Source organism: Archocentrus centrarchus, chromosome 20 (genome assembly GCF_007364275.1).
Source record: "Archocentrus centrarchus isolate MPI-CPG fArcCen1 chromosome 20, fArcCen1, whole genome shotgun sequence".
Lineage (NCBI taxonomy): Eukaryota > Metazoa > Chordata > Actinopteri > Cichliformes > Cichlidae > Archocentrus > Archocentrus centrarchus.
In genome coordinates this window covers 10,416,126-10,428,206 of record NC_044365.1, presented here as the reverse complement: position 1 = coordinate 10,428,206, position 12,081 = coordinate 10,416,126, and the positions used below count along the sequence as shown (strand labels likewise).

Genomic DNA, 12,081 nt, shown 5'->3' with positions numbered 1-12,081 from the left:
TCCCTCCATACTGCAATTACTGCAGCAATTGTTGCAGTAGATTATTTAGTGGAGAGAGGAAAAAAATAAAAATAAAATCACGGGGACAAACACGGGGGGGACGCAACAGAAGATGAAGATTATATCTGCACGTGTCCCTCTGTCTTAAGTATAAGAGTGGTTTAGTAGAAATGGCAATGTGTGTGTGTGAGTGTGTTGGTAGGAATGGCCCACAGGGACATGGTCTAGATTCATTTACAGTAGTGCTATGAACACAATAGCCTACTTAACAGATACTGGCCTCTGTTCACATCACATAAGTTGCCATTTACCTTGAACTAATTCACCCTGCTTACAGGGATTTTTGTTTGCATCTAAACACGGTCAGATCCCATTTGACACCAGTCTATTCATAAATGTGGCTTGAATTATGTCAACTACCATATAATAAATAAAAGTATGAACAATAGTCTTGCTTGGATTACCAAAACATCCATCCAGCTTTGCTGATGCAAAGACTTTACATCATCTGTTCTCATGCCAGTTCAGGAATGCTGACAGTGCACTGAATGAACAAGATAGCTCAAAAGGAGCAAGCGTTGTAAATGTTGGTGAATGTGCACCTGTTTATGAACAGGGAGAGTGGAATAATACAGTACTGATGGGAAGAAAAAAACAACAACAACAATATCTCCAGCTAACGCTACACTGAAAACATTTGGACAGATAGATCAGCTTTATACAAGAAAGCGACCGCCAAAGGTTATATCATGTCAAACAGAGGACACACTGGGTTACGCTCTCCTGAAATTCCTCTTCTTGATGCTCCTCTTGTGATTATGCATTTATGTAATCACACAAACATCCCCAACCAGCAATGGAGGCTTAAGCCAAATGAAGTCAACATCAGAGCCCACTGATGAAGATGGGGGAGTCAGTATCTTGTGGTGAAGAAAGAAGCCAGGAGTTCCACACCTTCACTACCTTTAAATCATCACAGCAAAGAAAGCAGGAGACTGAAGCCTAATAAAGGCGCCTACTCTGTACTTCCAATAACCAACACTTGATCTGTGTAATCGTGCCTTAAATCTCCAGTCATCAAACAGATCATCACCTCCAAATGTTTTGTAATGTTTACTCTCAGCACACTCATTAACCTCATTTCCAGCCACAACAGGCAGCTGCTTTCATCAAAACAGGCAGGGCTAAACCAAATGTGCCCCAGCTACCCAGCACCAAGAAGCACACGCATCAGGCAGAAAATGTCAGGTATGCGCTGGTGAATTGAGTGGACCACGTCGCAGCTAAAGAGCCACATATTTGGTCAGACAAGAACATGTCTCAAAGTCCTGCATTACCTCATGTTATTCAGTTATAGCTAGCAAAGCGGGCAACTGTGCCGTAAATCTTCAGTTTGTAGTATTGAGCGGCATATTTAGAAAGTGAGCTTTGTGCAACTTTCCCATCATACACTGATGGCAAAACTATTCAAATGTAAGAAGTAATTATAATAAAAAAAAATTTTAAAAAGAGGGAAAGAGCAGGTTGAAACCTCTTGTGTAATCTGTGATGAATGAATGCAGGTGGGTTTGATGGTGAGAGCTGTGCATGTGTGTACATGTTCCACTTTTGCAGGTGGCAAGGACAGACTGCTGGTGCATTAGGTGCGTAGCGCATTAGGTAACCTCTACAAATGTGACATTGCTGAAGGGTAGATGTAACTGCAGGTAACTATAGGCAAATGACCACAGGTTAAATTATTCACCCCTGTGATAAAAACATCATGGCCTTTATTCTCCAAGACTTCTAAAAGGCAGACAAAACGTGGGCGTGAGGTAAAGATAAAGTTTGACAACAACACAAACTGCCAAGCAAAGCTTGAATCAGCTCACTTGAGGACAGCTCAGGAAATAATTACACTGGGCTTTGTGTTACACTTCAGTAGTCATGTAAATTTCTGTTTTGAAATTTTGTATTCATTTTTTTAAAGGCAAAAGCATATAGAAAATCTTAAATAATAGATTTATTTACAGAATGACTCATTTTCTTATGCTGAAAAATGAAACAGTATTAGGTTGCCATTTTTGAGATGCCTTAGTTGTTAGGAGCCTAATTATTTCTTTGTTTGAGCTACATCTGTTGTATTAAGACATGGAGATATACATTTGAGATACAAATCAGCTTGTTAGCACTAATTGATCTGAAATTGCACCTACCTAACATATGAAAGGGTAAGAATTTTGCCACCATTACTTTCTGGATCATACTCAGTAAAGCTGCAGGACTCAGCACAGTAAGAGCAGGATAAACAGAGTCCAGATGGCTTTTGAAAAAGACTCACTGCTACATGCTAGACTGCCCCAACATCTGCAATTTCAAACTCATTCTTTTACATCACAGTCTGTGTTGTTACATAATAGAGTGGGATTCCCTGATTCTGCCACAGTGCTCTGCACAGTGGGACATAATTATGAGTCAGAACAGTAACTCAACATTTGTCACAAAGTGTCAGCTGTCTTTTAGCCCCCCCCTCTGTTCAGAAGCCAGGGCTAATGTTAGACTTCAGCACTCTGCTACTTACTGACTACTCCAAATATACCTGCAGGTACACGGAGGATGTGCTAACGGCTAGGCTCAGCCTCTCTGTTCACTGTGGTAATAAATGATCATGCATCCTATTTATAACCGCTAAGCTGCCCACTGTGACGACACTGTAAGCTGCCTAACACTGTCGGCGTTAGTCTGTGGCTCACTGTACCAAGGGGGGAGAGAGGGAGAACAGAGCCAGAGGCTTAAAAAATAGATGGAGATAATAGGAGATGTCTAGAAATTGTAAGTCAAAAATCAGTTTCTTTAACATGAAGCTAATGTAAGAAAAAACACTCTGTTACTGCCCTCAAAAACTCGAAACGTGTTTTTGTGCATTTTGCACTTATACATTTAATTTTAGGGTGAATTTCTAAACTCTACCTGGGAAAGTTGGATACCATGCTCCGCCCACTGATTCACACGCATTACCAGAATTCATTCAAATATCAGGATTTTTGATTTAGTGAGGCTCAACAGAAGCAAACCATCTTGATTTCTTAAACAATACCCACTAAATATAGCAAAACAAGAAAGAGACACTAAGACCCATACTGAAGAGAGTCATTACACAAGACCATAAAAACCTTTTAACCCAGGTGAGATAGAGAAAGTCCATCAATACTAATAACCTTATAGATCAGTTCTATAGAAAAGAGATGTACATGTTAGACACTGAACTAATTATTCACGATATCAGCAAAGACATTGTGGAGCTAGTAAACAGCATTCATAAAGGAGTTAAGATAAACTTACCTTTCCGTCGAGACCCTCCCCTGTGCTCCATTCTGAGGAGCGGGGATAAAAAAAGGGCAGAAAGGGGGGGTTCCTAGCAGTGGTCCCTGTGTAACTCCAGTAGTAGGGGGTCCAAATATAAAGATATTACTAGTGAGGTGCAGAAGTCAGGAATGCTGTCTGTGCTGTCTGGATAATGTGAGGATCAGCTATTTCTGTGACAGTGTGTGGGTGCTTGTGTGTGTGAAAAGTGCCCTGTGACGACGACAATGTCAGCGACATCAGCCATGCATCACAAAGCACCCTCACCCTCCCACTGATAGACCGGCAAGTGCACGTGTGTGCACGCACACGCGCACACACACACACACAAGCTTCTTTCTCTCAACCTCCCTAAGCTACTGATCACTGCGTGTGCATGTTTGAACACACACACTAAATGGGGAGGAGCAAAGAAAGCAAGTGAAGCATGCACACGCATGTAGTCTGTAGTAGAAGAGAGACCGCTTTAGGTGAGTGGAGCTGGAGGGAGACGGATGGATATGGGAATGAGCGTACACACACACACACACACACACACACACACAGGAGAGGAGCGAAAATCTTTTTTTTTTTTTTTTTTTTTTTTAAATAGAAAGCACATTTATGAGCTTGTGGTGCTGACAGAGCAGAGAAACCACATGCCCTCTAAAGTCAAAGCTGTGCCGTGTAACATTTCAAATCTATAAATGTCTACCAATTTAAAGTGCAGGTGCTGCCTGGGTGCACAGTTTGATTTACAGTTTGACCTCCTGCCTGACCTCCAGGGTGGAGATGCTCCATCAATCAGCACAACATGGGGAGCACAACAGCAATCCAGCTGGGAACTATAAGACTGTATTTTACTGTATTTGCATGACTTTGGAAATATGAAATAAAATAAAGCATATTTGACCACATTTATTATATATAGTTATAATATTTATAAATTAGAAAATATACAATTTACAATGAAAACAGATGGCATTAAAATCTATTAAATTTCTCTCAGCAAAAACACTTAATTTTTTTGAATAATGAATAAATGAAATACATGTGTAATTGTTCACATATAATATCTCTTAGTGAAGATCAGCATAGCAGTGGTGAGTGCTGTCAAAGCTCCATGCTTTAGTGTCATACACACTTAATCTAAGCTCAGGTTGAGCTAGACAGTAGCTGGAAAGAGCCAAAGGTGCTACAGCTCCACAAACCGGACAGACAATGGCAGACAAAGCTCTGTCTCAGCTATTACCTTAAAGCTTGGTCAACCTAGCACACTGCTGTCTTCCTTTGTACTGGCTGCCCATTAATCTCTTTGTCAAAGAGCACGCAAAGTGGGCAGTAATCACTTAACCAGATTAGGCTAATCCTGAACTTTTTATAAAACAGAAGTCAAGGCTCCAGAGTTGAGGAAGTTATGGCTTAAAAGTCAGCAGACACAGTGAAGGTCTATTTGTGCCATCTAGCCACATTCAGCTGAATCAGTGAGTCAGATGAATGTCCTTTGCCAGCCTGGAACGTGTTGGCTGCTGGTCATTTAGGGCCAACTGCTACAGGTTTAGGAGCAGTTTGTGAACATCAACTTGAAAGGATAGAAAAAAAAACAAAAAACATGAAGACTTCCTCACTGTCACAAGCAGCATTCATCCATCTTTCAGCAGCACACATGAATACAAAACTGAACATCTGCTGCCAGCATCATTAAACTGGCAGATGTGTCAAAGCAGAGCTTAAAGAGATGCTATCAAATCACACAGTAAGAAGGATTTAGTCGTATCAAGCTCCACTTGGTTTGATGTCAGATGGCTGCTGTTATTTTGTGTGTACATATTTGTGTATGTGTGTGTCTATGTGTCATATCTAATGATATTCTAAGTCTCTAAACCTGTCAGGTAAACAACATGCTCCACTGTGCAATGCAAAGCACGGGCATGAAGGACAGAATGACGAGGGAAACCAACTGAAGAGGATTTAATGGATACATTAAAAAACAACATGTCACATTTAAAACTGAGAGATTCTATGTTTTTTCTATTTAAAGGTTCATTTTGAATCTGATGCTGGTTATAAAAGACTATGAGGGTGGTGCTGTGTAAAGGAGTGTCCAAACTGAAAAGACATTTGCCAGCTTCAAGCTAAGACAGGCAAAATGACCACTGATGACAGGAAGTGGGCGGGTCCCGAGCTCAACTTATCTCAACTGTGAACAACTACCAATGAGAACAAAGGATCCTGTTGACTGACAAATGACAGGGTGAGAACAGAGCCTGACACATCAACTAGTGACGAACCATCAGCTGCAAAGTGATGTGTGAAAAATGAATAATTCCCGTGAGAACACCCCTTAATGCTAAATACTGCAATCTTGTGACTGCATGCTTCTAAAAAGTCAAATTGGAGTCCACATTCATTTTTATCCTACCAGGCATTCATGTAAAACTGTGACATTTTGCAATAATTAGCAATAATTACTGTAATTTTATGGCCAAAACAGATTGTGTGAGGTCACAGTGACATTTATCCTTTTAATTCTAATCAGTTCCTAATTTGACTCAAAATGTTCTACGACTGTATTACGGCTGGGCAAGTCATCGAAAATGACTTAAAACCCACATTCAGAACAAACTATGCAGTACTGCCCATTATTTTTAGTTTTTAAATTCCCCCCAGTATGTACTGTCCCCTTTACATAGTAGTAAGTGCTCTGTCATGTTCCTCCTCATGCTGACATCAGTCTTTCATTTCCTTCACCAATATTTCTTTATCATATAGATAACAGACATACTGTTGAAACTGCACTTCTTTTACCTATGATATCTGAGGAATTCAGCGTGTAGTTAAACTTCTTATGGATAAGATCACAGTGGGCTGTACTGTATGTGGCCCGAAATGTAAAATGAGCTTGACATCCCTGCCCTAGCGCATTAAATTAAAATAGATATTCCACAATTACAGGTATCCTGCTTTACCATTAATAGCACTTCAGTAAACCTATTCGTTTCAACCAATGAATGGAACAGATAGGACTGTTCATGTGTTGGCTGATTCACAAGACAACACATACTGTACTTCGACACTCAGCTGACTTCGTATCAACTTAGTAGTACTTACGTATAACAGTAAAATCAAATGCTACACATAAAAATATGATGAAACACAGTCACCTCGTCCTGGCCAACTGTCCTGATGGAAAGTCCAAATGGATCAAGTCCACTCTTCCCCAGATGGTATCACTATCGCACAATTTGAAAGAAACAGCATGCACGTACAGGTGGGTGCATACAAACTGTCCTTCTACATAAGAAATTGTAAATGCAGTTGGCAAGATAAATTCCAGGATTTCATCTCAAGTCACAAAATCCTCCAATATCTTCCAAACTCCACTTTAAATGCAGCCACAGTGATTCAGAAGAATATTTTGGCCTCTAGAGCCCAGATGGTTGTTCTTCCGCCAACATCTGGTTCCTAGAATATGAGAATGTTCATTATAAGGGATAGTGGCAGGTATTTAGACAAGTGTTAGAACAAAATGCTGTTAATATAAAAGTATATTTTTCTGTATTGTGTGGAAATTTGTTTAGTGAGCAAGTATAAATAGCTGTTATATAGATGATGTTACATCATCATTAGCCCATGGAAATTGTGTCTTTTTACCTACACAAGTAGGTACCAGTAATTTAATCTATCTCCTTTATTTGATTACCAAATGTTTTTTGGCTTTGCAATGTTTTAAATCACAATTACTGTCCAGTTTTATGACTTCTATTTGCTACTTCATATAATTCTTGGCTTCTTACCTCTCATGCAGCTGGTAAACAGTTACAATTTGTCCTTGTCAAACCACTGGAGACTTACTGTTGTAATCTATGCTGATATTAACAGAAAAGCAGACAGTCTGCGGCTGCCTAATGCATTTCATAATGGAAACCATGTCAAATCAATAGTAGTGACCCCAAATTACTTAGGAGTTATTGCCAGTAAACACATGCCAAAGAGGGAACATTTTTTAGAGCTATTCAAGTGTGGCTTGATTCTAACCAGACCTTTACCAAAGAACTCCTTTCATTTTTACTGGTCTGGAAAGTCACAACAGTGTCACACCAGTAAACATTTACCAAAGCTCAACCTTAAGAGATCTACGAGGAAAGCCTTTCACATGATTGGTTGGAAAAATAAACCAACAGAGCCAGTAAATACTGGACCTTATATTATGTAAAGATGACAGAAGATGATTTGTTTTGATTGGACGTCACTGGAAGAGAAGTGTTACAGTCGTAAATATGATACATTGATAAGCAACTAGAAGAATTCACCATGTTTGTGAAGGCTGAGAGCTTCTCTAAGTGAAAGCTACTACAGCCGACAGCAAAATAATAAATAGAGGAGGAATTAGCATTTAACTCGTGCATGTTTTTTGGTCAAGGGCTTATCAAAGATACCACATTGAGAGCAGAGAACCGGTGTGGACGAGATCCCTGAGCAGGAAATGGAAGGCAGCAGTCGGCAGGACTGTCTGAAGAATAAAAGTTTCCATTTGATTAGAGATTAGATAAAACTTTATTAAGCCCTTTAGAAAGATTCTGTCAGGGAAATTAATTTAAAATTTGGCTCGAGCGCTTAACTTACGTGAAAGAATAAACCACTGCACTATACGGTTCATTCTTTCATATATCTAACAGAGTATTTATAAAGGAAGCTCTCCCATGGCAGATAACGTGATTAGACGTGTTTTCTGTCATAATGTTGTTTGTGTCTCACGTGCAGGACGTTTCTCTTCATTTACAGTGTAATCTCCCTAAATTGGTGTTTTTAAGTCTCCATGTTTGACAGCCTCAACACAGAATACATGCTTAGGTTTCCCTGACCGCCACACATTTGGTCAAATCTCTGTAAAATTTACATTTTTGCAGCTGTTTGAGGCTTTAAAGGAGCAGAACACAATCCTGCAAAGCCTCCCCCATTTTTTTTTTTAAAAACAAGTATGTCTCAAAGTAGCAGGTACAAATGCTCATTTTTCACTGGCCTTGGTAAACCAAACATAACACGATATGATTTAAACTCATCTTGAACACTCACACATGATTCCTTAAGCAAAACCTTTTTCTCTCATTCCTTCACTTTTTCATTCATTTTTTTCTCTAATTCATCACACACCCATTATAATATCACACCACAGAGATCAGGGACAGCACAAACTCCACTCTGACAAAAAGTCTTCATGCTGGCATTATAGTGGAATTTGAGGATGAAATTTTTTTTATATTAAAACAGCTGCTTTTGGGTCATTTTATGAATGCTCCAGAAAGTTTTCCACAAACAGCCTTTATGGTGGTGATATTTTCATGATTTGCATTACATAACCATACATGCCTACAATTCTTAACACAATTTTCCTTTGCTTTTACAATTTTTTTCCATGACCCACGAATAGGGTGGAAGTACAGACACTGCATAACAGTGAGTGGATGTTTAGCTATGATGCTGATGAGTCCGCATCAGAACTAAAAAATGTAGTCAAGACAAACATACTGCTGAGAATTGAGCAACACTGCACAGTTAAGCTGAACACACTTGGCAGAATAGTAAAGTTCAGTTTCCAAACTGAGATGAGAACTGGGTGTGTTCATGGCTCTTAAAGAAGCAGGGGACGCTCGAGAAGGGGGTTGGGAATCACATCCTATCTCCTCTTCCTAACCACTTTTCCTTAAACATGATGGAAAATGTCAGGAGGTAAAAGAAAGAGCAAAAGAGAAATGTGGTGCGCTGCAAATCCAACCACAATTACACTGGACTCCTTAACAGCATCACGCTGGTTGTCTGTCATGGTCAAAACTACACTGTCCAGAAGATGGACTACACAACATGTATCTTACTTTATCCTAGTGTGTTCTTACCCTGTTGTTTTTTTTGTAGGTCATGTAAACAACTGGTGAAAATGATCACCTTACAAAGGTTAGAAATTTTAAGAAAAAAGGAACATATAGAGTCAGTCCTCACCCTGAGTGTGAGTAACTAACTAACTGGCATTTAGATGAAACAGAGCAGACCTGAACTGAACTGTTTCTTCTCAGCAGAGCGACTTTCTGGTCTGAGACAAATCTAACTGAAATATCTGTAAAAATACAACTATTAATGAAACTGAGTTAATGTGTTAGATTAAATGCTCTATGTGACTGTTGAAAAAAAGAGAGCGATGCGTGCATTTACACATGCCACTACGCATCCATATACCTTAAATCTGTGTCCAAATGTGCGATCAACAGCCAGCAACCATCAATGCATCAAAAAGTAAGCAGGTGAGCTCGGAGAAACAGTGATTGTAACATAGCAAACAAAATAAATCTTACTTTGTACTCCTTTCCAATTCCTTATTTAGGAATTCTATGACCAAAATAAAATTCCCTCCATCCATCACTTATCTCAGCTGACCCAAAGTAAGAATTATAAAAAGAAAAAAGGGGATCCGCACACCGGCAAAGCTCCTAAACCACGTTTTTAATCCAAACAAATCTTAATAAGAAGTGACGTTTTGGGCCACAAATTTGGATGTGCATTTTGGATGTGCGTGTCCTTTTTTTCTTTTTTTTCCAAAGCAAAAATTATCCTTGACTATTTGTTTGAGACTAAATAAAACATAAAATAAAATACTGTCAGCCGCCAGTGCTGCCCCTCAGAATCTTTAGGTGGCACAAACCCCCTGGAAGTACCAGATATACAACACATAATTACCACATCTCTGTAGATCTTAATGGAGTGCATATGAGACTCAGTGACGTTATTCACCATATCAAATCAAAGGCAAATGGCTAAGTAAGTTCCAGGAATAAGAAATACTAAAATCATAATAAACTATTATTACTTTCTGTGATTGGTATTATTATGGTAATTACTAACTCATCTATGACATCAATTTGAAAATCCTAGGTGACATCGTTTTTGAATTATTGCATTTACAAAACTGAAAGTTGGCTGCCTGCCCGCCCGGCGGTGTGACAACAATACCCATCCCCTGCTGTGAATTTACTTCACTGTGTTGTTCTAACATTGCTGTAAGCAAACGTCACACGCATTGGCAAGTGAAAAACTATCTGCACAACCTTTGTGTCCTCACATGTATCTCTGTCAGTAATATCTAAAAGATTTCAAGGCTGTGGTGCGTCTGTTAAAGCGGTTTAAGATACAACTACTCCAGTCATTACATTGTTCTTGTTTGAAAAATATAGGTAATACCCAAATATGGCAAATTAAAGAGTTAACAACATAATTAGAGCCAAAAATACAGACTGCCACGTACAGGTTTAAAGAGAACCAGATCTGCTTGGGAAATAAACAGGAAACACATGTCTGGGACAGATGGGCAAGCAGACCAACAGACAGAGGCAGTAACACCCCAGGCACTTGGTATAATCACCTGCTTAGTTTCAGCTTAAACAAAACTGAAGTAAGGCTGGATATCACTATAGCAGCTTTGCATTTAGCTTTGTAAGCAAGTGGTTTATTAATTAGTGGGTCACAAACACCCACCACTAACACTTTTACTACTGAAGCCACAAGTTCCACATCATACCCACTCTGCTATTTAATCACAAGGTGTGGCTTTGTTCTGAATCTGATAACCAACGTAACATAACGAAAACTGAGGTCTGCACTGCACTGCAATCCCACAGCAGTCGCCTCCCACAGAATACTTGACTATTACACACACTCACTCACAATCCCACTCCACCCACTCCCACTCCCCTCTGGAACGCTGTGTTCTGTCCAAAATCTCTATGTCCCGTTCAGCAAGGACACATGTACACATGTATAATTTATTAATAAACAAAATTATGACTGCTTCAGCATGATGCTCTGTAATCTAAAACCTGCAGATCCTACAATCAACTTAATTTGCTTGATTCTGATAACATTTTCATTTCAAAATATCACCACTGAAAAATGAAGGGTACAGTAATTTTGAGTCTATAATTTCAAGCCTGAGTGTTTTGGCCACAACATTGTTATAGCAGTTGGCTATAAATGTCAGTGTGCACGCCTGAAAAGCAGCCAAGCCCCTAACCTGGTAATTGCATCCAAATGCATGCATCCATCCATTCTCCTTCTCATTTTCAGGGTCACTGAGGGGTTGGAGCCTATCCCAGCTGCCATAGGGCGAGAGGCAGGGTACACAACTTATAACCTTACAGCTGTTGGTTATACCAGACAGCAAAATGTTTTTAATACTATAAAAAGGAGTCTAGCTGATGCTAACTTGCATTTGGAGGCAGCCTCCACTGGCCACCAGAGGAAATGCAGTTATTAACACCTCTACAGTGTTTCATTATTCAGGCCCAGAGGTTGATGCTTGGGTCAAACACACCGTGACACCTACTGTGCAAAAACAATCAAATGAACAGAAGAGACTCTGCCATTGTGTGTGACGCAGTTAGTTCACAACATGTCATATTATCATTGCAACACAAAGTCATGCTATATCATTTCTTTTTCAAATATCTTTGTTCCCTTCTGAAAAGAAAGGAAAAAAACAGAACACTTTTACTCCACATTAATGCCAGAACTGCTAAAGATTTTTCTTTTTTAAATCTTATGCCTTCTAAGGAAAGTGCAGACACAAGATTTCAACAGGCTGCACCTCCTTAACTAAGGCCTAAGGAACCAAGCTGGTTACATTTGGCTACATTTGCATTAGTTTGGTTTACACATGTTGGTTTCCTACATGTGTAGGAACCAGGCCTCTAAATTGTTTGTTCATCAGTTGCA

General features: G+C 39.4%; 1 protein-coding gene across 6 annotated transcripts in view; it reads right to left on the bottom strand.

Annotated features, from left to right (window-relative positions):
- Positions 1-12,081, bottom strand: part of slc12a7b (solute carrier family 12 member 7b) — a 64,908-nt gene that overhangs the window by 28,793 nt on the left and 24,034 nt on the right. The window contains exon 1 of one of the 6 annotated variants that reach the window (XM_030756482.1): positions 3,322-3,543. The exons of the other annotated variants lie outside the window; for them this stretch is intronic. Within the exon in view, the coding sequence (XP_030612342.1) occupies positions 3,322-3,352 (31 nt within the window). The 5' untranslated portion in view covers positions 3,353-3,543. Of the gene's footprint in view, positions 1-3,321; positions 3,544-12,081 lie in introns of those variants that run through there. 6 annotated transcript variants of the gene reach the window in all.